At 55.7% G+C, this 25,176-nt stretch overlaps 1 protein-coding gene across 1 annotated transcript in view; it reads left to right on the forward strand.

The window, feature by feature from the left end:
• Positions 1–3,140: 3,140 nt before the first annotated feature.
• ABLIM3 (actin binding LIM protein family member 3) overlaps positions 3,141–25,176 on the forward strand; it is a 46,096-nt gene continuing 24,060 nt past the window's right edge. The window contains 1 exon segment of the mRNA XM_030957215.1: positions 3,141–3,442. Within this exon segment, the coding sequence (XP_030813075.1) occupies positions 3,430–3,442 (13 nt within the window). The 5' untranslated portion in view covers positions 3,141–3,429.

Below are 25,176 nucleotides of genomic sequence, written 5' to 3' on the forward strand. Positions count from 1 at the left end.
TGTGTGATCCTTTTACTCTCCTGCCTGTCTGTCCCAGCTCGGGGGCCTGCGATCCGAAATTCTCCTTGCAGCCTCACTATTCCTCATCTGTCCCACGGCACTGAGGAGGGATCCCCTTCCCTGGGGCTGCCCCTCCAGCCCCGGGAACCAAAATCCCTTCCCAGGGACAGCAGCTGAGCACAGCCTGACATGGAAACGCGGCAGAGACACATGGAGAGGTACCGAGGCTGATTTGTCACCATTCCTGGTGCAGGTGTGGCACAGGATGTGCCTGAGCCCAGCTCCCCGTGGTTCCACGTGCAACCAGCAACTCCCAGCTCTCCAGCTGGGATCAGGCAGGAACACAGGGACTGAGCAGCTGGGGGAAGTCTGGTTCAGGTGACTCTCAGCATCTTATGGAGGAGGGACAAAAATCTCAGTGTCTAGGGAAGGAAAATTAAATGAAATTTGCACCTTTTTCTCCTCTGTCATTTTATCTCCATCACTCCTGTGTCCCTTCTCGCTGCAGGGTGCAGGGTTCCCCTTCCTCTGCACAGCCTGAGCTCTGTGGGACCTGCAGGTGCTGAACGGAGCAGGAGCCTTGTGGGAAAAACACGTCCAATAATTGCTGTGAAAATTCATGTTGCAGCGCACAGACACAAAGGGATGAAAGGAGGCTGCCTTAACATCCTGACATTTCCTCCTCTCTGACTCCTGTCTCAGGCATCCCCAACATCCTCTCGCGGCAGCTTTCGCAGGCAGTTCCTTCAGACAAAGGAAAGGAAATGGGATTTCCAAAACGCCCTGGGACGGCAGCGCTGGTGCTGAGGGGCTCGGAGCAGCGCCCAGGAGCTGCTGGCTGAGCTGGGGGGGTGACCAAGGGTCACAGCGCCTTGCTGCCACCTCCCCAGCACCAAAACTCACAGATGCCACCGCAGGGAGCGCCCTGCCCACCTGGCAGTGCCCTCTCCCCTTCCCCACAGAGCGCCTCTGGCACCACCCAGCTGGGGAGGGGATGCAAGGGTTCTGCACCGGTGCCCCCTGAGCTCCACCAGAGCACCCCATGCTCCTGTGCAGCCCTCTGCAACCCCAGCCTGTCTGTGCCGCAGATTTCAAGTTGTTCCAAAGGCAGCAAGTTAACAAGATTTGGAAACCAGGTCAACGGAAGAAGCTCAATTAGCTGCTGAACCGTGGGGACCAGCTCATGTCCTGGCTGCTTTATGGACTCCTCAGATGGGGTCATTGACACCATTCATGACAGTCTGGCTGGGATGGGGACCTTCCCTGAGGAGAGCACACCTGGACAGGAAACTTCACAGAAGGGCAAGTGCAGCCTGAGCCATCCCACCGTGCTGTGCCATAGAATCGCCACAGAATTATAGAATGGCCTGGGCTAGAAGGGATCATAAAGATCATCCATGGCCAGGGACATCTTCCATTAGCCCAGGTAGCTCTGAGCCCCATCCAGCCTGGCCTTGGACGCCTCCAGGGATGGGGCAGCCACAGCTTCTCTGGGCACCCTGTGCCAGGGCCTCCCCACCCTCACAGGGAGGAATTTCTTCCCGATATCTAATCTAACCCTCCTCTAAAGCCACTCCCTCCTGTCCTGTCACTACATGCTCCTGTAAACAGCGTCTCTCAACCTTTCCTGTATCAGCAGCTCTGCTCCCCCCAGCCCTGCAGGAACCTCCAGGCTCCCGCTCCCACTGCTCCTCCTGCTCTTCCCTGCCGCCTCAGGGGAGGGGACAGCCAGAGGGGACAGGCAGCAGGGCTTGCAGGGAGCTGGCAGCCCCAGCACAGCTCAGTGCTACCTGTCTTGTCACGTCACCGCCAGCAGCTGCTGCAGATGAAGCAGCGAGAGGAAGGGAAGGCAGAGGGGCTCTGAGCAGCTCTGCAGCCCCAGCAGTGCAGGGACACAGCGCCTGCCACGCTGCATGGCAAACCTCTCTCGTTATGGCAGGGCTGAGCTCAGATCCTGCAATCACAGCGAGGATCACAGCCTGGGAGGGCAGCACGCTGGGCAGGGCACAGCCCGGCTCTGTGGGCACCTGGGGAGCAGCCTGGGCATGGCTCTGTTCTGACTGAGAGTGTTTCAGCCACGAAACAGGGGGCTCAGGGCTTTGGAGCCTTGCAGGCTGCTCTGATCCCGAGGGAAGGGCCCCTCTCTGTCCCACAGCCCTGCCAACACCCTCAGCTCCCTTCCCGATCCTGGCATGGGACAGACACCCGGGCTGCCAGCAGAGCCAGGGTGCCAGCCTGGACAGCTGCAGGAGGGAATCTTGGCACGGGAGGAAATCCAGTTTACTGCATAAACCACATCCCTCTGTCCCGGGACAGCATTTCTGGGATGCTCAGCTGGACAGCAAACAGCACAGGGCAGGCAGCAGCGGCACCCAGGGCTGGGCAGGAGCCCTGTGGCAAGGAGGGACCGGCCAGGGGGCTCGGGGGCTGCAGGCGGGGCTGAGGGCAGGGCAGGGGCTGAAAACAGGGCAGAGCAGGGCAGGGCTGGGCTGTGGGCAGGACTGAGGGCAGGGCGGGGCAGGGCAGCTGGAAGGGCAGGGCAGGGCAGAGCTAAGCTGGGCTGGGCTGGGCTGGGCAAAGCTGGGCTGGGCAAAGCTGGGCTGGGCTGTGGGCACGACTGCAGTCGGGACAGAGCAGGGCAGGGCAGTGGGCAGCAGAGGGCATCGGACAGAGCAAAGCAGGGCAGGGCAGGGCACTGCCAAGGCTGAGCATCCTTCAGCCGCCTCCGGGTCCCTACAGAGATCCGTGTCCGCCCGGCCCCGCCCGTGTCTCCCGGGCCGGTCGCTGCCCGCGGGCGGTACCGGGGGTACCGGGGGGTACCGGGGGGTACCGGGGGGTACCGGGGCGGTGCCGCTGGGCCGGGGGGGCCGGGGCGGTGCCGGGGGCGGCCGGGGCGGTGCCAGGGTGGTGCCCGGGCGGTACCGGGGGGTACCGGGGGGTGCCGGGGCGGTGCCGGGGGGTACCGGGGGGTACCGAGGAGGTGCCGGGGCGGTGCCCGGGCCGTACCGGGGCGGTGCCGCTGGGCCGGGGCGGTGCCGGGGCGGTGCTGCCGGGGCGGTGCCGGTGCTGCGCGGCCCCGCCGCCGCTCCCAGCCGCTATAAGCGGGCGGCCGCGGCCGCGCTCCGCAGTGCATGGCCGAGCTCCGGCCGGCCCCCGCTGCTCCGCCGGGACCCTCCCCCGGACCGGGACCCTCCCCCGGGCCGGTCCCGTCCCCTCCCCGCCGGCCGTGACCTTGGCATCCGCCGGCCGCGGGGACAGCGCCGGGGACAGCCGCCGGGGATGCGATAGGCGGCGGATCGCACGGGAATATTCTCCTGGGAGAGGGAGAGCGGCAGCCTCCTCCCGCGGCCGGGGAGCGGCAGGAGAAGCGGATTTAAGGAGCATCTTGGCCCCTTTGTTGGGCAAGAAGGACGGGGAAGCAGCGGCAGGATGAGCACTAGCAGTGAGTACGGCGTCCTCTCGCCTTGGCTGAGGGAATGGGGCTGATACCGCACCGAGCTGGCTGGGAGGAATTGGAAAGAAAATGTCATAGCAGCGCTGACAAGCCCAGTGGGATGGATTTGGGGTTATTTTCCTGCCTGCCTTTTGCTCGCCTGCTTTCTGACAGGCTCTGGCTCGGCTGTGTTTGATGTGGGCTGAGCCGCGGTGCTTATCTCCACGGAGTACTTTTCTTGGCTTGGATTTCTGGGGTTTTGGAGGGCAGAGCATCGACTGAAATGTCGATACGCAACATGGTGAGAGGCAGCCAGGAGCGCTGTGACGGGCACAGCCTCACTTGCTGCTGCCTCTGCCTGGGCAGAAATGGATGTGAGGGGAGGAGGAGAAGGGTGAGGAGAGACCCAGAAACCTGAGCAAAGCACAGGTGCAATCCTGGGGGGAAAAAAAAAGCCCCCAAGCCTTCTGCAGCTGGGGATGTGGGTGTTGCTATTGTGCGTGTGAGACAGGGACGGAGGCACTCATGCGCTGTGGATGAATCTCTAAAGAAGCAGAGCTCGGAAATGTGCTGCATAAGATGAGAACTGGCACCAGGCTGCTCACTTTGGGTTCTGTGCCCTTGCTGGAAAGTCTGGGAAGATTGATCAGGGCCGAGCAAGTCACAATCAATTTTTTTTTCCTACCTGACGTGCTGTGTGACAGCTGTGCCCACCTCGCTGGCACGGCTTTGATCCCCGTCTTTAGGTCCCTGGTGAAGGAGTTGGTGTTGATGGGCACCTGAGGGGCTTCCTGCTGGCCTAACCCCTCCAGGGAAGCCCCCCTGCCCCTGCTGTGCCTCCTGGAGCTGTGTGAGGAGCGGAGCCCTCCCCCAGGCACTGAACAGCAGAGCAACAACTTCTCCATTGCACTGGCGTGCTGAGGTTTCTCAATCCGAGGGCTTGGGGTGGTTCCCGAGCAAAACACCGTGAAAAATGCCTTGGCATGCTGCGAGCCAACAGAACAGGTGATTCCAGCTCTGTTGGGCTGTGTCAGAGGCGAGGAAACTTTGCAGGTGCCCTCTGCCCGAGCCACACCTGGGGCAGGAGCGAGCCCCCCCCTCCCGGGGCAGCGGGGCTGGCGCTGCCGGGGTGGGAAACAATAGGGACTGATCCTTTCCGAGCCTGCAGGATGCCTGATAACAAAGGGTCCTCCCTCTGCTCCTCCGGGGGAGCAGCTCAGGTCTGCTGCTCAGCCCTGCTGGGATCACGGGCCTCCCCGGTCAGGTGGGACCGCTGAGCTTCCTCCGGGCCAATTCTGACAAACGCCTGTTGGTTCCTTTTGGGATTCCTTCCCAGCTCTTAATAGCAGCCTGGGCTGCTGCTGGAGATAAGGGCTGTTTATGGCACTGCTGTGTTCCAGCTATCTGATGGTGCTGCAAAACTCCTTCAGCTGCGGCCTCCCACACCCAGAGAGGTGCCAGGGATCCAAACCCTCCTGCTCTGCCCATGGAGGTGCCAGGGATCCAAACCCTGCTGCCTGCCCTAAACCCTGCTGCCTGCCCCTGCTTTGCCCATGGAGGTGCCAGGGAGCTAAATCCCCCTGCTCTGTGCCCCCTGCTCTGCCCTGCCACACAGGGGAGGCCCCTGGGCACAGCCAGGAGTCCTTGGGAGCTGCTCCTCTGGCCCTGCCCAGCTCTGTGGCCCTGGGCACATCACTCATTAGTGCCAAAGCTCTGCCAAGCCCTTTGGGGGGCTCTGCAGTCCTTGCCCAAGTTGCCATTACCCCATTAGAAGTAGCCACGTGTTGTAGTCAAGGCTTGGCAACTCCTGCTCGCTCAGGGTGCTGGGGGTTGGTGATTTTTGGGTGCCTTGGGAGCACCCCAGGGCTGTGCAAACGCTGCTGGGGGCTGGCTCTGCCCTCTTGGGCTCCCACTGCTCTCCCAGCAGCTGGAGTGCTCTGAGCAGGCCTTGGATGCCCAAATGCTGCTTCACTTCTGTCCCAGCTCACTCTGTGAGCCAGGCTGGGCTGTGGGGCCATCTCTGCCATCAGCTCCTTCTGGGAGTGCTGTGAACGCTGCCAAGAACTGCCTCACCCAGCTCTGGGCATCCGTCCCCAGCCTCTAGCCCTCCAATCCATCCACGAGGCACAAAACCCAAATCCTGGCAGCCTTGTGCCAGTGCCACCTCTGTTTGACCCCCGTGATGCCCCTGGCACTGACCTACCATGGCTTTTACCCCTCTGCTGGTGGCCAGGGGCTCGCTGGAGTTTGGTGCCACTTCCCAGCCCTCCCAGCATGGGCAGCACTGCTGCTTTGATTTTTTTTTTTGGCTGTTTTTCCCCCCAGGACAAGGGCTGAAGAAGCCAGATTGTGCACAAATTTATGATGCCCAGGTGTGCCTGCAGTGCCTGCAGGGCTAAAATTTCAGGCCTGGCAAAGCAAGGAGATGCACAGCTGAGGACAGAATGCCACCATCTGATCTGTGAACTCCCACCGCTGCTTCCCACTTCTCTGGGTGCATTTTGTTCACGCTTCTCCCCTGCCTGAGGCTGATGTGAGGCAGGAAACCTGTGGCTGTGGGCCATGGCTGGCCCTGAGCCACGCTGCTGAGCAAATCTGAGAGGCCTCCGGGAGCTCTGGGCAGGATCTGCTGGGTTTATCCCTGGAGATGCTCCATGCACAGCACACAGGAGCCCTGCTGAGGGGACAGGGGTGGTTTGCAGCCTGGATTTGGGCGTCACCGTGCCATCAGCTGTCCCATGATGAAGGCAAAGCCAGATGAAAATTGTGTGTTTGGGGTGATAAAAGCACTTTGATGTCAGGGGTAAATTCCTGTCCTGGGGCTGCAGAGGAGCTCAGGTGGCCCTGAGGGTGGAAGGGTGGGCAGGTGGCCTCTGCTCCTGGGGTGGCAGGCGTGCAGAGAGGGCTTGGAGGGCACAGTGCTGGTGTTTACATTCATTAGGCTATCACTGCCACTCACTAATTGCTTACAAATGGATCCCTACCTAGCAAACAGGTAGCTGTGCTTAGCAGACAGGTCCGTGCTGCTGCTTGGCATTCCCACGGCAGCTGGAGCCTGTAGGACAAACCCTTGGCCAAGAGAACACCCCTAAACCAGCCCCTGGAATGTGCTCTGCCTGCAGCCAGCACCTCCCTGGGAGCCTGGGCAGGGAGCCTGGCGTGCCTGCTGCTGTGTTTGTGCTGAAAGGGTTAAAGCTGCCCCTGCCCCGAGGATTTCAGCCTCTGAAGGGAGTGGGAAGGATCCCTTCTGCTGCTCTGCAGGGAGCCAGCAGGGCTGGGTGCTGCAGGTCCCTGGAGTGCTGGCTGTGAGTCACCCCGTGGGATCTGCACATCATCGCTCCCTGCTGGGGTGGCAGGGGGGCTGTGCCAGCCTGGGCACTGCTTTGGGCACGATCAGTGTGCCCCTGTGCTGTGCCACCTGGGCACTGCTTTGGGCAGGATCAGTGTGCCCCTGTGCTGTGCCACCTGGGCACTGCTTTTGGCAGCAGCAAGGTGCCCCTGTGCTGTGCCACCTGGGCACTGCTTTGGGCAGGATCAGTGTGCCCCTGTGCTGTGCCAGCCTGGGCACTGCTTTGGGCAGGATCAGTGTGCCCCTGTGCTGTGCCAGCCTGGGCACTGCTTTGGGCACGATCAGCGTGCCCCTGTGCTGTGCCACCTGGGCACTGCTTTGGGCAGGATCAGTGTGCCCCTGTGCTGTGCCCCCTGGGCACTGCCTTGGGCAGCAGCAAGGTGCCCCTGTGCTGTGCCCCCTGGGCACTGCTTTGGGCAGGAACAAGGTGCCCCTGTGCTGTGCCACCTGGGCACTGCCTTGGGCAGGATCAGCGTGCCCCTGTGCTGTGCCACCTGGGCACTGCCTTGGGCAGCAGCAAGGTGCCCCTGCTTGTTCTGGCTCCCACCCAGGACATGCCAGCCCCTGGAGGTGCCACCCTGGCCAGCTCTGGGTTGGGCAGCTCTGGATCAGTGTGGCACAGGGTGATGGGGCTGGCTCACACACCTGGCATCTTCCAGACTCCCTCCTGTCCCCAAGGTGGGAAACACAGGGCCAGAATGTGATGGCAAACCAGCTCAGGGTGGGCTGAGCCATTTTCCCCATCCTTGGAGCAGTGGGAGCCTGGGGAGCACGGAGAGCTCCCAAAGCAGGTTTGGTGTGCCAAGTGCAAAGTGCCATCCCCACCCCTGGCACCTCTCAGATTCCTGCCCCTGCTCTGAGAGGACAGGCTGGGCAGGGAAGCATTTGGGAAGGGAGGTTTCCTGACAGACCCTGGTGCATGCAGCATGTTTGCCTGGTTATTTTTGTCCTCCCTCAATCATGCTTCTCTCAGATCGTGATCCTCTAAGCGTGATTACCCCGTAATCTGCAGGCACATGTGGCTCCAAGGTGTTTACCAGCAAACTCCATTAAGGGCCTGTGTAATTAAAGAGGAATCCCGTGGTGCTGCCCATCTCTGGGAGCTGCAGCTCTGCTCCTGGGGCAGGTGATCCACCAGGTGTCCCCACCCCGCTGGGAGGGTTTCCCATGGTCAGAGATGCAGGGAACCCAAGGGATCAGCCTGGTGATGTCATGAGCAGGGAGTTTTCCAGATTCTGGGCACCAAGAGGAACTCCCAGACTGCCTGCCTGCATTTCAGTGCTCTCAGCGCCCTGGCAAACAAGCAGACACAAATCACTCCCTGTTTTCCTGGGCAGCCTAGCAGAGGGACAATCACCCATTGCATTTGCTTTGCTGCCAGAGAATTCCAATCCCAGGCAGCAGCTCTGTGCCTGGGCTGGTGGATGGGCTCTGTCCTCTCCCCCAGGCTCTTTCAAACCCTCTTTCCTGGCAGCTGGCCCTTGGGAGAGCAGGAGCCATGGAGCCCTGCAGGCCCGTGGAGCGCGTGCTGGAAGGTCAATGGGAGCCACTGAATTCTTCCAAGGGCCTGGCGTGCTCCTCTCAAACAAAAAGCGCATTTTCTAATCATCAACTGGCCCTGCTTGAGCAGGATAACAGCCTTTGGGGTGCCAGCAGGCTGGGCTGGGGACAGGAGTCCCTGTGCTGCTGCCTTTGCTGGGAAGGAGGGAGGAAAATCCCACCCAGTTCCTGGCAGACCCTGCAGCCCCGTCGTGCCGGGGCCATCACGAAGCTCTGGGAACACCTCGCTTGGTATTTTTAGTTCTGAAATACATCAGAGCCTGAGCTGGGAGCGCTGCAGAACCTCCAGAAAGCATCTGGGGGTGGAGTGGTCATGGCAGGAGCTGGGCTGAGGAACAATGGGGAGTTCTGCAGGATGTGGAGGGAAGGAACAGGTGGCTCAGGCTTGGGGATTTTGGCTGTGGGCAAGGCTGGCAGGGATTGGAGCAGGGATTGTGGCTGTGGGCAAGGCTGGCAGGGATTGGAGCAGGGATTGTGGCTGTGGGCAAGGCTGGCAGGGCCTGGAGCAGGGATTTTGGCTGTGCCAAGTCCTCCTGTGCCCAGCACCTCTGGGGTCAGGGGGCTCCGTGCATCCCTGGGGGAGCAGAGCAGCTGGGATGCCCTGAGCCCCACAGCCCATGGGCACTCCTGGGATGCCCTGAGCCCCACAGCCCGTGGGCACTCCTGGGATGCCCTGAGCCCCACAGCCCGTGGGCACTCCTGGGATGCTCTGAGCCCCACAGCCCGTGGGCACTCCTGGGATGCTCTGAGCCCCACAGCCCATGGGCACTCCTGGGATGCCCTGAGCCCCACAGCCCATGGGCACTCCTGGGATGCCCTGAGCCCCACAGCCCATGGGCACTCCTGGCTCTCAGGAAAGGTTTATCAGGCCCAAAGTGATCTCTCCCAGGAGCAAACTCAGCTCACAGGTGCCATTTATCTGCTGGTGGCTCGGGTGGTTGATAGGTCCCCGTTTCTGGGTGCATTTTTCAGCTCAGGTGCAGTTTTGTGGATGCTTTATCAGTATCAGCCATGAGCCCTGGCCTGGGAATTGATGAGCTTTCTGCACTGCCTGGGGCGGGGAGCAGCAAGGAAAAGGAGCTGCTGCTGCTGCTGCTGCGCTTTCCTGAGCCAGCCTGTCTGACCTTCCTTTCTTCTTACCCTTGCTGGCCTGGCAAGGTCTGCAGAGCCCCAAGGATCACCTGGTTTTTCTGTTCATGGATTTTTTACTCCACTTCCATTTTGAATCAGCTTCTTGCTGAGCCTTGGGGAAGGCTCAGAGCTGGGGAGTTCTTTGTGGGAAGGTTTCTCTGGGGAGCAGGTGCTTGAGGTTTGGAGCCATCCCTGTGGCGTCTGGATGTTCTTGGCAACAAGTGGCACATTTGGAGAGCTGGGGAGCAGGAGAAGCTCTGCTGGTGCCAATGCCAGCCTCAAAAACCTTTCCTCAACCCAGGCTGGGTTTGAGCTCCAGGTTTGACCTGTGCTCAGAGCAGGGAGCTGTGTGACTGTTTGCCAGGAGGATCACACAGCCAGAGGTAGAGCAGGGCTCCCAAATCCCCTGCGAGGCCCTGAGGAACAGCCCCCCCAGAAACACCTCACTTGGGAGAGCCCCTTGCCTGTCCTTCCCAACATCCCAGCTGTGCTGTGCTGCCAGCCCTTTGGGGGATTTTGGGGAGATTTTTGGGGGATTTTTTGGGGGATTTTGGGGGAGATTTTGGGGGGATTTTTGGGGAGATTTTTGGGGGAGATTTTGGGGGGGATTTTTTTTGGGGGTTTTTGGGGGATTTTGGGGGGATTTTTGGAATATTTTTGGAATATTTTTTGGATTTTAAAAAAATTTTTTGGATTTTTTTTATCTTTATTTTTTCTGGTTTTCTTGTTTTTGTGGATTTTTTGGTGGGATTTTTTGGTGGGATTTTTTGGTGGGATTTTTTTGTGGATTTTTTGGTGGGATTTTTGGTGGAATTTTTGCAGAATTTTTTGTGGAATTTTTTGCAGAATCTTTTAATGGAATTTCAGGATGCCCAGGGCTGGAAGGGACCTCCAAGCTCTTGTAGCACCCCCTGGCATGGCAGGGCCCCCTTGCACAGAGCAGGCCCTGCCCAAGCTGGCCTTGGACACTTCCAGGGATTGCTCTTGCTGCAGAATGGGAGCAATTCCTGAATCCCCCTGGGGACTGGCTGGGTGTGGGCCTGCCTCAGAGGCCCTTGCTGGGACGTGTGGGCATCTCCCAGTGCCAGCTGCTGCCAGGGCAGCCACAGAGGGGTGGGTGGGTGGCCCAGGGTGGCTTTGCTGCACCCCCTGAACAAATCCCTCAAAGCTTCAGAGGAGCAGGGGAGCAAAGCTGAGCGTGGAACCCCTTCCTGAGGCACAGCAGGAGCTGCGGCACCTGCAGGGCCCCCCGTGCCCACAGCCGGCTGGCACTGGGGTCACTGTGCCCACACCCGGCTGGCACTGTGAGCATCCTTCCCCAGATGTGCCAGCCTGCTTTAGGCTCTTGCCAGGCTGTGCCAGGCTGCAGGTGGCACGGGTGGGGTGTCCTTTGCGTTTGTGGCCAGGCTTTGGGACAGAAGAGGGTGGCAGCTATCCCACAGGGAATAACCAGATTGAGGGGGGCAAAGAGGGGATTGTGGGGCTGATGCAGTGCCTGTGGGCATCAGGGAGCCCTTGGTCCTTCTGTCTGTCTGTCCAGGCTGTGCCTGTGAGAGCAGGGAGCTCTTGGTCCTTCTGTCTGTCCAGGCTGTGCCTTTGGAGGTAATTTGGCTGGAATCTCCCCCCCCTTTTGACCATGAGCCCAGGAGCAGTTCCAGGCGTGTGGGCACACAGGGAGAGCTCAGCCCCCTCTCAACAGGGCCATCCTTGGTCTGCTGGCAGCTCTGGGTGATCCCAGCTTGGGCTCAGGGAGCAAAACCATCCCTCCATCCACCCCCAGGGCCCTTGCACTGCTGTCCCACCAGGAGAGGAGTGGGCTGGGCTGGTCCTTCTCCTCTGCAAAAGGAGGTGCCTGATGAGCTGGCTGAGGGATGGAGTGTGGATGTTCTCCCCTCCCCTGCTTTTCAAAAAAAAAAACCACCAAGGAAAGGCAGTGCCTGTGTGGTGAGTTATTGGTGATGACTCCTCCTGATGGGCTCCATATAAAATCCCCTGCCTCCCTGAGGATGCTCCCCGTTGAAAGCTTTTATGGCATCTTAAAAATAGCCCCAGAGGGGGAGAGAATGAGACGATGGATAGGTGGGTGGATCCCTAATAAGGAGAGAAGAGGAAACAGCTCGGGAGGGAATGGAAAGACTCTGGTGCGCGGCATGTGAGTGGCTGCCGAGGGAGGGGACGGGGCGGCCACGCTGAGCTGCTGCCCAGCAGGAGCAGGAAACCCTATAAAAAGCCTGCCTGGGGGATCTGTGCCTTGCACGTGCTGGGGACGGGGCTGGGCTGAGCAGCAGCTCGGGCTGTGGCTCCCCCAGGCTCTCCCTGCATTCTACAAGTAGCTGTTAAAAATAATCTGTGCCTTGGCCAGCTGCAGCTGCTGCTCCTGGGTCATCCCAAAAACTGCTCATCCCAAACTGCTCATCCCAAACTGCTCATCCCTGCTCCTCCCCTCCCTGCAGGCTGCAGCTGAGGGATGGGGTCTCTCCTGGATCTCTCTGAGGTGCCCTTTCCCACCCTGGGGAAGGTGCTGGCAGCTGCCTGGCTCTGTGCTCCTGGCAGTTGGTGATGCCCAGGGCGCCACCCGGGCTGGTGGCACTGGCAGGGGGCTCAGGAAGGAGGGCACAGCCCCCAGGAGTGCCCTGCAGGGGGACAGTGCTGCTCTGCCCTGCCTGCACAGCGTCCCCCTGCAGGGGAGGAGGCTCCAGGCCCTTTGCTGAGCTTGTGGCATTTCCCCAGCACTCAGGGAGGGTTTTCCAGAGTGTCTCCAAGAAATGCTAATTGCTTTGGCTTCCCCGGGTACAGCACAGCCACTGGGCACAAAGAGCTCTTAGTCAGCTGAGAGATCTGCCAGCTCCTTGCTCTGGATGCCCTGGAGAGCTGCTGGGGTCTGCTGTGGCCATGCTGATCCCCACATCCCCTCCTGGCCCCAGGCTGGCCCCAATATCAGGTGGCACGAGGCGCTGTGAGCTCTCTCTGGGGTGTGAACCCCCCAAACTCAGCCCCTGGCAGGCTCAGGTGCTCCCCTTGAGCTGCAGGAGGGGTGACAGGAGTTTGCCATCCTGGGGATGTGGCAGGAGCCATCAGCTGAGCCCCTGGGTGCCACAGCCCAGCCCAGCTCTGCCCCTGGCAGGAAAAGCCCTGTGCAGGAGCCTGGGTTTGGTGCAGGCAGCTGAAAACTCTCCCTGGCTTTGCCCCTGCTCCAACTGCAGGGAAAAAACGCTGCTAACGAGGCTCCTGTGTCACAGCCACCAGCCTGTCACATCCAGGCCATCTCCCTTTGCTTTCTTGCCTTTTTTAATCTTTTTTTTTCCCCTCTCTCAGCTAGACAGGGAAGCAGAGGCTGTGGAGGGTTGGCAGTGCCCATCTCCAGGGAACGGTGGAGCTGCAGAGGCCCTGCCTGGTCCTGGGGGTGGCTCTGAGGCAGCAGCACCTCCTGGCTGGGCAGTGTCCATCCTCCTGCTCACCTGCAGGGCTGCACCCTGCTCTGGGCTCCCAGCACTGGGATCGTCCAGCCTGGAGGAGAGGAGCTCTGGGCTCACCCACTTGTGACCTTGCAGTGCCTGGAGAGATGTGGAGAGAGAAAATTTCCAGGGGATGGAGTGGCAGGATACAGGGCATGGCTTCCCACTGCCAGGGAGTGAGGTTAGATGGGATATTGGGATGGAATTCTTCCCTGGGAGGGTGAGGAGACCCTGGCACAGCTGGGGCTGCCCCTGGATCCCCGGCAGTGCCCAAGGCCAGGCTGGATGAGGCTGGGAGCACCTGGGGCAGTGCGAGGTGTCCCTGTCATGAGGGTGGGATGAGATGAGCTTTAAGGTCCCATCCAACACAAACCATTCCATGATTCTACCCCTGGTCTCACTTTGGCTGGGAACATCCCCTGGGTGTCCAGGGGGAGGGCTGGCCAGGATGGGGACACCTGGATGGGGACACCTGGATGGGGACACTGCGATGGGGACACTGCAGCTGGCCCTGGATGGGGACACCTGGATGGGGACCCTGCAGCAGCCGCAGCCCTCTCTCCCTGCTGGGCTGCTCAGGTGGCAGCAAGGCTCCAGTCTGGGACACAATTCACAATTTGGGCAGGCAGGTTTTGGCTCACTTTACCAAAAGCACATCAAAGGCCACGCTCATTTTTCCCCCTCTGAAAGGGGACTTGTTCCCGGACAGTGCCAGCTCTGCCGGGCCCATTGATTGCCCGTTAATTGTCGCTAATGAGGAGCTGGGCGAAGTGGCATGCAGAGGCTCTTGGGGACAGACTGTCGCTTCGGCTTGGGAGGGACAGCTCAGCGGGGAAGGCAGCCGTGCCCTGCGTGGGTGAGCTGAGCTGAGCTGAGCTGCATGAATGGCTTTGTTAGCGAGGAATGCTCCAGTTCCTGTGCCCGCAGCTCGGGTCCAGAGGGTCTCTGGTGCTCCCCCGTGCACAGATAAATTTATTTCCACGTGGGGAGGTGGGATGGAGAGGGCTAAGCCCACCCATGTTTTAAGTGATGCTTTAAGTTTGAGCTTTCATATTTTCCAGACTCTGTACTGTGTTAGTTTATAACTCTGCACGCCATACAAAGTGTCAGCAGTTCTGCTCACAGCTCAGCCCCACAGAACAATCCTTTTCCAGCCCCACAACCAAGGACACCGCTGCAGCTTCAGCCCCAAAAGTGCAAACAGCAGGGAATGGAGGAGCAACCTGGGAGGGTGGGACTGCATCACCTGGGGCTGGAACTGGACACTGAACCCCAGGATGGAAATGGACCCAAACTTATCAAAGTGTGGGAACTCGTGGCCAGGATCCATCTGGGGTGGAGCCACGGCCGGGCTCTGGCACTGCCCAAGGTGTGTCCTGTGAAGGGCTTTTCATAAATCCCAAATTTATTCCTTTACCAGTCCAGCCTCCGTTCTAGGCAGCCCCTGAAGGCACCAGCAGGACTCAGTCTGTGCCCAGGAGCAGCAGGAGCCGTGCCAGGGCTTGGCCCCTCGCCTGCAGCCTGCCCATGGAAGGAGGGCCCAGCCCCAGGAAAGGCACCAGAGGCTCTCAGCAGAGCCAGCCCTGCCTGCCCAGAGCTCCCCCAGCCCTGGGATTCTGAGTGGGAGAGCCAAGGGGAGCCCCAGTGTGGGAAGGAGACTCAGGGGTGTCCCCATCACTCTGCACAGCTCCTGAAAGGTGCCTGTGCTCAGCTGGGGCTGGGCTCTTTCTGCAGCAGCACTGACACAACCAGAGCACACAGCCTGGAGCTGCACCAAGGGAAATTTAGGTTGGATGTTAGGGAAAAGGTTTTTTACAGAAAGGGTGATAAAGTTCTGGAATGTTCTGCCCGGGGAGGTGCTGGAGTCCCCATCCCTGGGTGTGTTTAACAAAGCCTGGATGTGGCACTGGGTGCCAGGGTTGAGTTGAGGTGCTGGGGCTGGGTTGGATTTGATGGTCTTGAAGGTCTCTTCCAGCCTGGGGATTCTGTGTGTGATTCTGTGAATTCTGTGATTGTGTGTTATTTTGTGATTGTGTGTTATTCTGTGAATTCTGTGATTATGTGTTATTTTGTGATTGTGTGTCATTCTGTGATTATGTGTTATTCCGTGAATTCCGTGAATTCTGTGTGATTCTGTGATTCTGTGTGATTCTGTCATTCTGTGTCATCCTGTGGTTTCTGTGTGACTCTGTGAATTCTGTGATTCTGTGTGACTCTGTGGATTCTGTGATTCTGTGGATTCTGTGGATCCCATCTGTGCCCAGCCCCTGGTGTGCCATGGGGGGTTCACAGTTCCAGGTGTGGCCCCTCTTGCTGGGCACCCCCAGATGCCCCATGGGAGGCTCAGGATGGGGCTGGGGGATGTGGAGCCCCCTGGGGAGGGTCACACTGGTGCAGAGCTGTGGTTTTACTCGTGGAGATTCCTCTCCCACTGCAGCAGCTTCCCGGGTGCCCATCCCTGCCCCAGCAGCTCCTCGGCACCTGTGCCACTCACCTCAGTGATTCTTTTTATCTCCTCTGTGCTAAAATGGCTGAGCTGCCTCACCAGGCCCTTTTCTGGGTGTTTTCTCTGTTTTTCTGCCATTCCTGCCAGGTTTCCATGGACCTGTGACCTCCTCCAGCTCTCTGGGTGCCCGTTCTTGTTCTCACAGCAAGAGGCTGTGTCTGATTCCTGCTCAGCTGCAGGCAGGGCTGCTCTGCACAGGGGATCTTCCCTCTGGATTTGTTATTTCTTTAGGATAAACAGCCAAGTGGGATGTTATTTTCCATTCCTGCTGAGAGAGGTTGGAGCTGCTGCTTTCTTAGCCATCCCTGATGTCTGGTTTTGGATTCTCTGCCTTTGAAGTGGGGAGGAGAAGCGAGAGTGGGGAGTGTGGATGTGTTCTTGCTGCCCAAGGGATTGGTGGCTGCACCTCTGCCTCCCACCCTGGCCCTGCTCTGGGGTTCAGGGTTGCCCTGAGCCATGCCATGGATTATCCTGGACTTTATTTTCCCCTGGTTCCAGGCTCCTTTCACAGCCAGCCACTGCTGTGGATTTGGGATTGGTTATTGTTTGTGTTCTGACCCCTAAGATGCCTTTTAGGGGGCTCAGGCAGCTCTGCTCCACTTGGGAAGCAGCAGGACAAAGAGCTGGCACAGCTGGGCTGAGAAATGTGCCTGGGCCCAGAACTGGGGCAGAGCGGGAGAGGCCTGAGCTGCTGTGATGTGTGTGCTGTGCTGTGCCCCAGAACTGAGCCAGCCCTCTGTGCTGGGACAGGGAGAGCTGCTGGATCACCTGGTCCATCCATCCATCCATCCATCCATCCATCCATCCATCCATCCCCATCCCTCCATCCCTTCATCCCTTCATCCCTCCCTGCATGCCCCAGGCTCCTCTGGGCTCTCTGGCACTGTCACCTCCTGTCACAGTCCCACTGGCAGGGGACAGGCCGTGTCCTGGAGGGATCCTCTGCTGGGACAGTGGCAGGACACAGCAGATGTCCCAGTGGTGCACTCAGAGGGTGCCTGTGTCAGGGTCATCCCAAGGGGAGCAGCCTCCACCCTCCAGCACAGCTGATTTCCCTCCCCATGGCTCCCTCCTGCCCCGTTTTTGCTCCATGGCTTTTTGCCTTCCCTGCTTTTTTTTCCTTCCCCCCTTTCCCCACCTTCCTTTTCTCTTCCCTCTGCTGTTTCTCTGCTGGCAGCTTTGTTCTCCTGGCTGTGTACTGGGGTTGCCATGGTGACTGCCAGAGCATCTCTGCATCCCACAGCAGTGCTCCTGTGCCCAGCCTGGCCATGGCAGGGACAGGGCGCCCTCCTGCCCCTCCCAGGGATGCCATTCCCTGGGGACATCCCTGTGGCCATCTGGGCAGAGGGGGGGACAGCGTGGGGTGGCCCTGAGCAGCTCAGGGAAGGGCTGGGGTGCAGGGCTGGCTGCGTGGCACAGCTTCACTGCTGCCACAAACATGCCAATGAAACCTTCAGTAAATATTTTTTTAATGAGCAAACACCAGTTGAGGAAAACAGAGGAGCTGCTGCAGCCCAGGGAGCCCCTGGGGTGTGGAGGCAGAGCTGCTCGTGGCCTTCTGGTGGCGATTTGCAGATGGCAATATCTCCTTGCAGTGTGTGTCAGAATTGCTGGCCCCCTTGCAGGAGATAATTAGGTTGATGTGTTATTAGCTGATTACTGGGGAAACATACATTTACTGAGGATTTATTCTGCAACCGGCATTAATCTCCTGTATAGCTGCTAAACCTCCATAAATAATCTGATTTTGATAATCAATTGCTATTGCGAGTTCCCCTATAAATCTCAATTAAAAGCACATTTAACAGGCATCAAGTTGCCAAATTTGCTTGTGCCTGTGTGCTGCTGCTTGCCTGGGGCAGATGTCAGGGGCTGGGCAAGCTCAGCTCTGCTTTCCACACAGCCTGAAAGCAGAGTGGGGTTTGCCAAGGCAGAGCACCCCAGAGCAGCCTCGCTCCTCCTGGGCCGTCCCAGCCAGGGGGGGATGCCAAATCCCACCTGGGGCTTTCAGCAGTGCTTGCCTGGGGTGGAAATGGAGAAACTGAGCCTGCCCTGGGCTGGGGGCAGTCCTGGCCTCCCCGGGCCACTGTGGTGCCTTGTGCAGCCTCAGTGCAGGTGCAGGGCTCAGAGGGTGGGGACACCCTGCAGGGAGAGGTGACCAGCAGGACAAGGTGCCACCAGCTTGCTTTGGAGCTGGAAGGAGATTCCAGCCATTAACGGGGATCTGTTTGCTGTTGGGGCAATTTATTTCATTTATTTTATTACTTTTATTTCATTTATTTTATTAAATTTATTTTAATCTTTTAGTTAATTTTGTTTATTTTATTGCTTTTGATTTATTATTCAATTTTTTATTTTATTTTGTTACTTTTATTTATTTTATTTTTTATTTATTTTATTTTTTAATTTATTTTATCTTTTATTTATTTATTTTATTTAATGTTTTATTTATTACTTTTATTTTTTTTTTTTATTTTATTTTATTTTATTTTTTATTTATTTTTTATTTTTTTATTTTATTTTATTTTTTATTTACTTTATTTTATTTTATTTTATTTTTTATTTTTTTATTTTTATTTTATTTAATTTTTTATTTATTTTATTACTTTTTAAAAAAAATTCTATTTATTTCAATTATAATTTTATTCCAATTGTGTTTATTTTTAAATTGTATTTTATCTTTTTAATTGTATTTTTTTAATGTATGTATTATATATTTACTGATCTATTTTATCTCCTCATTTTTGCCCCAAGTGACCACTCCATCCTGCTGTGTCCCTGGCATGGGGATTTTGGTGTTGCTCTGTGGTAGGGGAGGGCAGGAGTGGATTTCACCTCTTCCAGCCCCAAAATCTGCAGGAGTTTGGCTCAGGAGGGCTCCGGGGGGATGTGGCAGTGCTGGGGGGCTCCGGGGGGATGTGGCAGTGCTGGGGGGCTCCGGGGGGATGTGGCAGTGCCCACCCTGGCTCTGACAGAGCTCCCAGCTGTCCCAGTGAGCTCCTCCCAGGCTCTGGGAGCACTCGGAGGAATCCGGACCAGCCAAGGAAGCTCCTGCTGGAGTTCTGCCCCCAGCCCGAGCTGTAACTCATCCCCTGGAATGGGACTGCCCGGTGCTGGTGGCATTCAGAGGGCTCTGTAACAAATATCCCGGCCCTGCAGCCTATTTCTGGGGACATTGTCCCCTCGGTGACGCCAGGGCTTGCTGTGCCAGCTGTCGCCCCCAGCCCGAATTCCCATTGCGTTAATATCCGTGCAGTGCCTCTGCATGGGGATTTGATTTCAGCTGGCTCCCCGGAGTAGAAAGAGTTAAAAATAGCCAATCCACCACCCCTCATTCCCTGGCTCTGACGCAGACTCCCAGGTTGGAGTTACAATGCCGACAGGAGTAGGGTTTAAAATAAAACAAGGGAGTGCTCTGCGCTCTGCAAAGGGAGAAAGGACCTGGAGGAGCCCCTGGCTTTATAAAACAGGCAGGAGTTTGTCTGCCTGGCAGATAAATCATGCTGGGTGTCATAAATGAATACTCCAATTTAATAATTAAGGAAATGTATTAAATTATCAAAGTATAAATTTGGAAAAAGCCACAAGGGATTCGACTCTGAGCCAGGGTTGGGGATACCCAGGATTTGGCCTCTATGGCACAAAGTCCCTGTGGGTCTCCAAAATGTCATTTCTGGGGTCTGTTTTATACAGTCCTTTGGGCTCTGGAAGGAGGCCCTTCTTCAGCATATTTTAGCACATTATTGTAGTTTTTTCTTTCTTGCTGCCGTGTTTCCCAGTGGATAATTCCTGGAATCCTGTCAGGTGAAAACTTCCTGGGATAAACTTCTGATGATGCCAATCAAATACCTCCTGCTGGGGTCTTGGCAGATGAAAAATATCCCTTGAAATATCCATCCCTGGAGCCAGTGTCCTCCTGGTGTTGGAATCTCCATTCTTATCACATAGGGATATTACTATTTCTGCTCGTTGCCCGACACTGGCTTGGTACACAAAATGCTGTGGTTTTAATTTCTTGTAGCATGAATTATTGTATGTATAATATAATAAAATATAATAATATATACTGTAACATATATCACATATATAATATATAATATAATATAATATAATATAATATAATATAATATAATATAATATAATATAATATAATATAATATAATATAATATAATATAATATAATATAATATAATATAATATAATATAATATAATATAATATAATATAATATAATATAATATAATATAATATAATATAATATAATATAATATAATATAATATATTATAATATAATATATCACACTGAGCACACACAGAGATTAGTGGGGGAATTCAGGAGGTTCTCAGTCCCCAGGAGGAAACCAGGGAGGAAGGAACTCAGAGCTCTCTGCTCTGGAGCTCTGCACCTCAGCAGGGCTCAGCAGGGCTGGGCTTAGCCTCCTGGAGGTGCAGGCAGGGACAGAGCAGGCAGATCCTTCTCCCAAAAGTGCTCCCAGACTCTGGAAGCAACAGTCTGCTGCAGGGTGGCGAGGTGCCAGCCTGGCTCTGCCTCATCCCACGGGGCTGCTGCTCTGATCTGGCAGAGAAAATCCTAAATCCCCACGTTTCTCCCTCTCTCAGAGGCTGGCCTAGTTTAAAAAAAAAAAAAGTCAGCTCCTGGCTTTTCTTTTGTAATATTTTAAATATAGCAGCCTTTATGTCTCTGATGGATGCGCCATATGTTTGGGAAACGGCCCCGAAATGCACGGGGCTGGTGGGTGGAGGTGAAAGGGAAAGAGCATTTCCACACGGGAAGCTGCAGACACAAAAACACAGCAGCAGCAAACAGCAAATCCCTGCTGCAGCAGCCAGCAATAATCTCCTTTCTGTCCTGCCTGTCTCATGTGAGCAGCAATGAATGTTTCCATTGTGTCACCTCCTGTCCTGGCCACCCTGGCGCTGCCTCCACGGTGCCCAGCAGGACATGCCACGTCTGACAGCTCCTTTGCCTTTCCCCTTCCTCAGAAATTCCCTTTGCTGCTTTCTCTTTGGGGTTTTTTTTGGGGGTTTTTCAGCTGGACCAGCCAGGGAGGTTCCTGCTGGAACTCAGGGCTGCAGATCCCTGGCACCTGTCCTCAGCCCATCAGGAGCACTCAGCCCTCCCCAGCTTAAAAATGTAAATATTGAATAAGGAACCGCGTGATACTTCTGCATTGTACTGGGGGGCAAGGATGAGGAGAGAAAATCTTTTGTCCAGAGGTGAATCTGTGTCCCTGGTGCTCTGAGGATACTTTGGAATCCCTGGGATGCAGTGGAACTGCTGGGATTTAGAGGAATTCCTGGGACACAGTGGAACTCCTGGGATGCAGTAGAATTCTCAGGATACAGGGGAATTCCTGGGATGCAGGAGAACTCCTGGGATGCAGTGGAACCCCTGGGACACAGTGGAATTCTCAGGATACAATGGAATTCCTGGGGCACAGTGGAACTCCTGGGACACAGTGAAATTCCTGGGATACAGTGAAACTGCTGGGATTTAGTGGAATTCCTGGGATTTAGAGGAACTCCTGAAATTTAGAGGACCCCCTGGGATGCAGTGGAATTCCCAGGATTTAGAGGAACCCCTGGGATGCAGTGGAATTCCCAGGATTTAGAGGAACCCCTGGGATGCAGTTGAACTCCTGGGATGCAGTAGAATTCCTGGTATGCAGTGGAATTCCTGGGATTTAGAGGAACTCCTGAAATTTAGAGGAACTCCTGGGATGCATTGGAACCCCTGGGATGCAGTAGAATTCCTGGGATGCAGTGGAATTCCCGGGACTTAGAGGAACCCCTGGGATGCAGTGGAATTCCCGGGACTTAGAGGAATCCCTGGGATGCAGTGGAATTCCCAGGACGCAGCGTGTTCCTGGCCCTGCCCAGCCCAGGTGCAGCTGTCATGCTGGGGAGGCTCTCAGCCCTGCTGTGCCTTCCTGTTGTCTGCAGTCAGGCCCTCCAATCTCCCCGCAGCTCTGAGAACGAGAAAAGCAACTTTTCCCTCTTTTCCTTGGGGATGTGGGGAGATCCCAGCAGCAGCCAGTGCTTCCATCCGATCCCACATCCCCCAGGGCTGGGGGCTCCTGCAGGCAGGAGGTGCCAGCTCTGAGCCCCAGGGGGGTTTGGGGTGTCCCTGGCACATCCCAGCGCTGCCGGTGTGGGGAGTAAACATCCTGCAGCAGGCAGGGGCAGCTCTGCAGCCAGCCCAGCCTGGGGGACAATCACAGCTTCCTCCGCACTCGTTTGGAGAATAATTTCCACAAACGCAGCCAGGAGCAAATTCTGCTCTGCAGGCAGGGCCATGGCTTTGTTTTTTGGTGTTTTTTTTTTGTTTGTTTGTTTATTTTTGTTTTGTTTTGTTTGTTTTGTTTTGGCTTGGTTTGGTTTGGTTTGGTTTTTTGTTTTGTTTTGGTTTTTGGTGGTTTTTTTTTTTTTTTTTTTTTTTTTTTTTTTGTTTGGGATTTTTTTGTTTTATTTTTCTTTTTGTTTGTTTCTTTTTGGGGGGTTTTTGTTTTGTTCTTTTTTGTTTGTTTTGGGGTGTTTTTTGTTTGTTTGTCTGGGTTTTTGGGGTTTTTTTTTGCTTGGTTTGGGTTTTTGGTTTTGGGGGTTTTGTTTTGTTCTTTTTTGTTTGTTTTGGGGTGTTTGTTTGTTTGTTTGGGTGTTTTGGGGTTTTTTTTTGTTTGGTTTGGGGTTTTTGGGTTTTTGTTTTTGGGGGTTTTGTTTTGTTCTTTTGTTGTTTGTTTTGGGGTGTTTTTTGTTTGTTTGGGTCTTTTGGGTTGTTTTTTGGGGGTTTTTTTTTTTTTTTTTTTGTTTTGGTTTTTTGTTTGTTTTTTTGGGTTTTTTTTTTTTTTTTTTTGGTTTGGTTTTCTTGGGTTTTTGGTTTTTGGGGCTTTTTTGTTTGGTTGGTTTTGGGGTTTTCTGTTTTGGTTTGGTTTGGATGTTTTTTTCCTTCTATCCCCTTGATTTTTCTCCTTCTCTCCTTTATCTCCTCTGGATGTTTCTGACCTCCCTCCCGTCTGTGCAGCGTGTCCCCATGTGACCCAGCTCCCACCCTGGCACAACGTGCTGCCGTGCCCTCACCATGCTCTGGCACCTTTTTGGGCACCTGTGGCACCTGCCAGCGAAGGGGGTTCCCTGCTTCCCTCCCTGGTGTGGTGCCAGTGCTGGCCCAGCCTCCCGTGCCCTCTGCCATGGTGGCACTGCCCCTCCAGCTCCCTGGTGCCACCCTCACGTCACCCAGGGCTCCTCTGTGTCCCCACGCAGGCAGTGGCAGCAGCGGGGGCCAAGGGGCCGCTGTGAGCCAGGTGGGGGCAATAATTGGTGCTGATCTAATTAGGGAAGCCTAGGGCTGGATTAGGAGCTGTGACAGGGGAGGGTTTTTAGCTGTAAGCCACAGATGGCTTTGCTGGGAGCCAGGAGGGGCTGGCATGGGCTGGAGGGGGTTCTAATCCTGCCTGGAATACACTCTGAGCTGACTGGCAGGTTTGGGAACTGCCCGGTGCCCCCAGGGCACTGTCCCAGCCTCAGGGGTTCAGTGCCAGCCCTGGAGGAGCAGCTGGGGCTGCTGCAGGCTCAGATTGTCCCACTGCAGATCCCTGATACCTGTCCCCGGCCCATCAGGAGCGCTCAAAATCAAAATTAATCAAAATGAATCTCAAAATCCCACCACCCACAAGCCATTGAAGCTGCCACTAAGTACTTCCTAACCCAAGCAGCTGCTTCTGCCCTTGTCCTGTTCTCCAGTATGACCAATGCATGACACACAGGACAGTGAGATATTACCCAACTTACCCACCCAACAGCCTGCCTGATCCCAACTTCAGCAATTGCAATAAAACTAGGACTAGTGCCATCCCACTTGTGATTGCCAGAAGTACTGCAAGGCTCTCCCCTCACTACCGGCCTCCTCCTATCCCCTGTCAGCCCTCCCCGGCTTAAAAATGTAAATATTAAATAAGGAACCACGTGATACTTCTGCATTTTACTGGGGGAGAAGGATCAGGAGAGAAAATCTTTTGTCCAGAGGTGAATCTGGCATTTTCTGCTTGCTGGGAATGGATTTTATATGCGTGAGCTCCATGGGAGAAGTGCCTGAGCACTGAGATGGTTGTGCAGGGCTCAGTTCACCTCCAGAGCTGAGCATCCCCACTGCTGGGCCCTTCCTTTACCTCAGGGGGTTTGGCTGAGCCTTCCCTGTGTTTCTCACCCAGCTCTGGGCCCTTCCTTTATCTCAGGGGAGATTTGGATGAGCCTTTGAGCCTTCCCTGTGTCGCTCACCCAGCTGTGTGCTGCTGTCCCCTCCTCGCAGGGACCTGGTTTGGACTCAGAGGTGTTTTCCAGCCTGGTTAATTGGGATTTGTGCTGGAGCAGGCACATGCCAGGCTCAGGGCAGCCCCACAAGGCACAGTCCTGCCTGCTGAAGGAGCAGCATCACTGCCTGCCAGCCCATCCTCCCCTTCCTTCCCAGGGCGTTCTTGGGGCTGCAGCCAAGCCCTGGCCAGGCAGGACAGCAGGCAGGAGCCTTTGGCCCTGCTGCTGATGAGAAAAACCCACATCCCGTGGCCTTGGAGCTCCCACCCTTCCTCCCAGCACCCCTGGGACACGGCTCAGCTCTGCCTGAGGGGAAATCCTCACCCTGGAGCCCTGTGGGGGTGTTCACAGGGGTCCCAGGATGAGGGAAGAGATGAGGATCTGACACTGTGTTTCAGAAGGCTTGATTTATTATTTTATGGTATATATTATATTAAAACTGTACTGAAAGAATGGAAGAAAGGATTTCATCAGAAGGCTTGAAAGGAAAGGAAAAGAAATGGAATGATAATAAAATCTTGTGACTGACCAGAGAGTCTGAGACAGCTGGACTGTGATTGGCCATTCATGAAAAACAGCTACATGACACCAATCACAGATGCACCTGTTGCATTCCACAGCAGCAGATAATCATTGTTTGCATTTTGTTTCTGAGGCCTCTCAGCTTCTCAGGAGAAAAATCCTAGCAAAGGGATTTTTCAGAAAATATCCTGGCTACAGAGCCAGCCGGGTGCCCTGCAGGGCATTGGGGTGCAGGGTCCTGCAGTGGAGGAGCGTTGGGGGTCAGGATGGTCAGGATGGGTGGAGAGCAGAGATCTCTGAAGGCAGGGCTTGGAACTTGGGGTTTATTGCAAAGGGCCAAGTGCAGGGCCCTGCTGGGAGCTGCCAGCCACAGCTCAGAGCAGAGAGAAGAGAGAGAGGTAAAGAGAGAACGAGAGAGTAAAGAGAGGATCAGAGGGTGAGGTTCCCGTTACAATACAATAAATCTTCTCCTGGTCTTGGAACTTGGGGTTTATTGCAAAGGGCCCTGCTGGGAGCTGCCAGCCACAGCTCAGAGCAGGCTGAGAGAAGAGAGGGGGAGAGAGAGATGAGAGAGAGGATGAGAGGGTAAGAGCGTGAGGTTCCCATTACAATACAGTAAATCTTCTGTGCTGAATATTCTAATTCTCACTAACCGATCTAGTACAACATACAAATCCTACAGCATTTACATACAGCCTATAAGAATCATTACATTCCCACACTGGGTTACATTTTAAACCCTATAAACTCCTCTTTGGGCCCCTTCTGCCAAGCTAGCAGGGTCTGCTCTGACCCTTGGGCCTGTCTGCAAGCAGAGGGTGTTGTTCCATCAAAAGGGGATTTTACCTTCAGCTGGCCACACCATTGTTTTCCAGTTGTTCAGTAACTAAAGTATC

The sequence above is a fragment of the Camarhynchus parvulus genome, chromosome 13 (genome assembly GCF_901933205.1).
Source record: "Camarhynchus parvulus chromosome 13, STF_HiC, whole genome shotgun sequence".
In the NCBI taxonomy this organism is placed as follows: domain Eukaryota; kingdom Metazoa; phylum Chordata; class Aves; order Passeriformes; family Thraupidae; genus Camarhynchus; species Camarhynchus parvulus.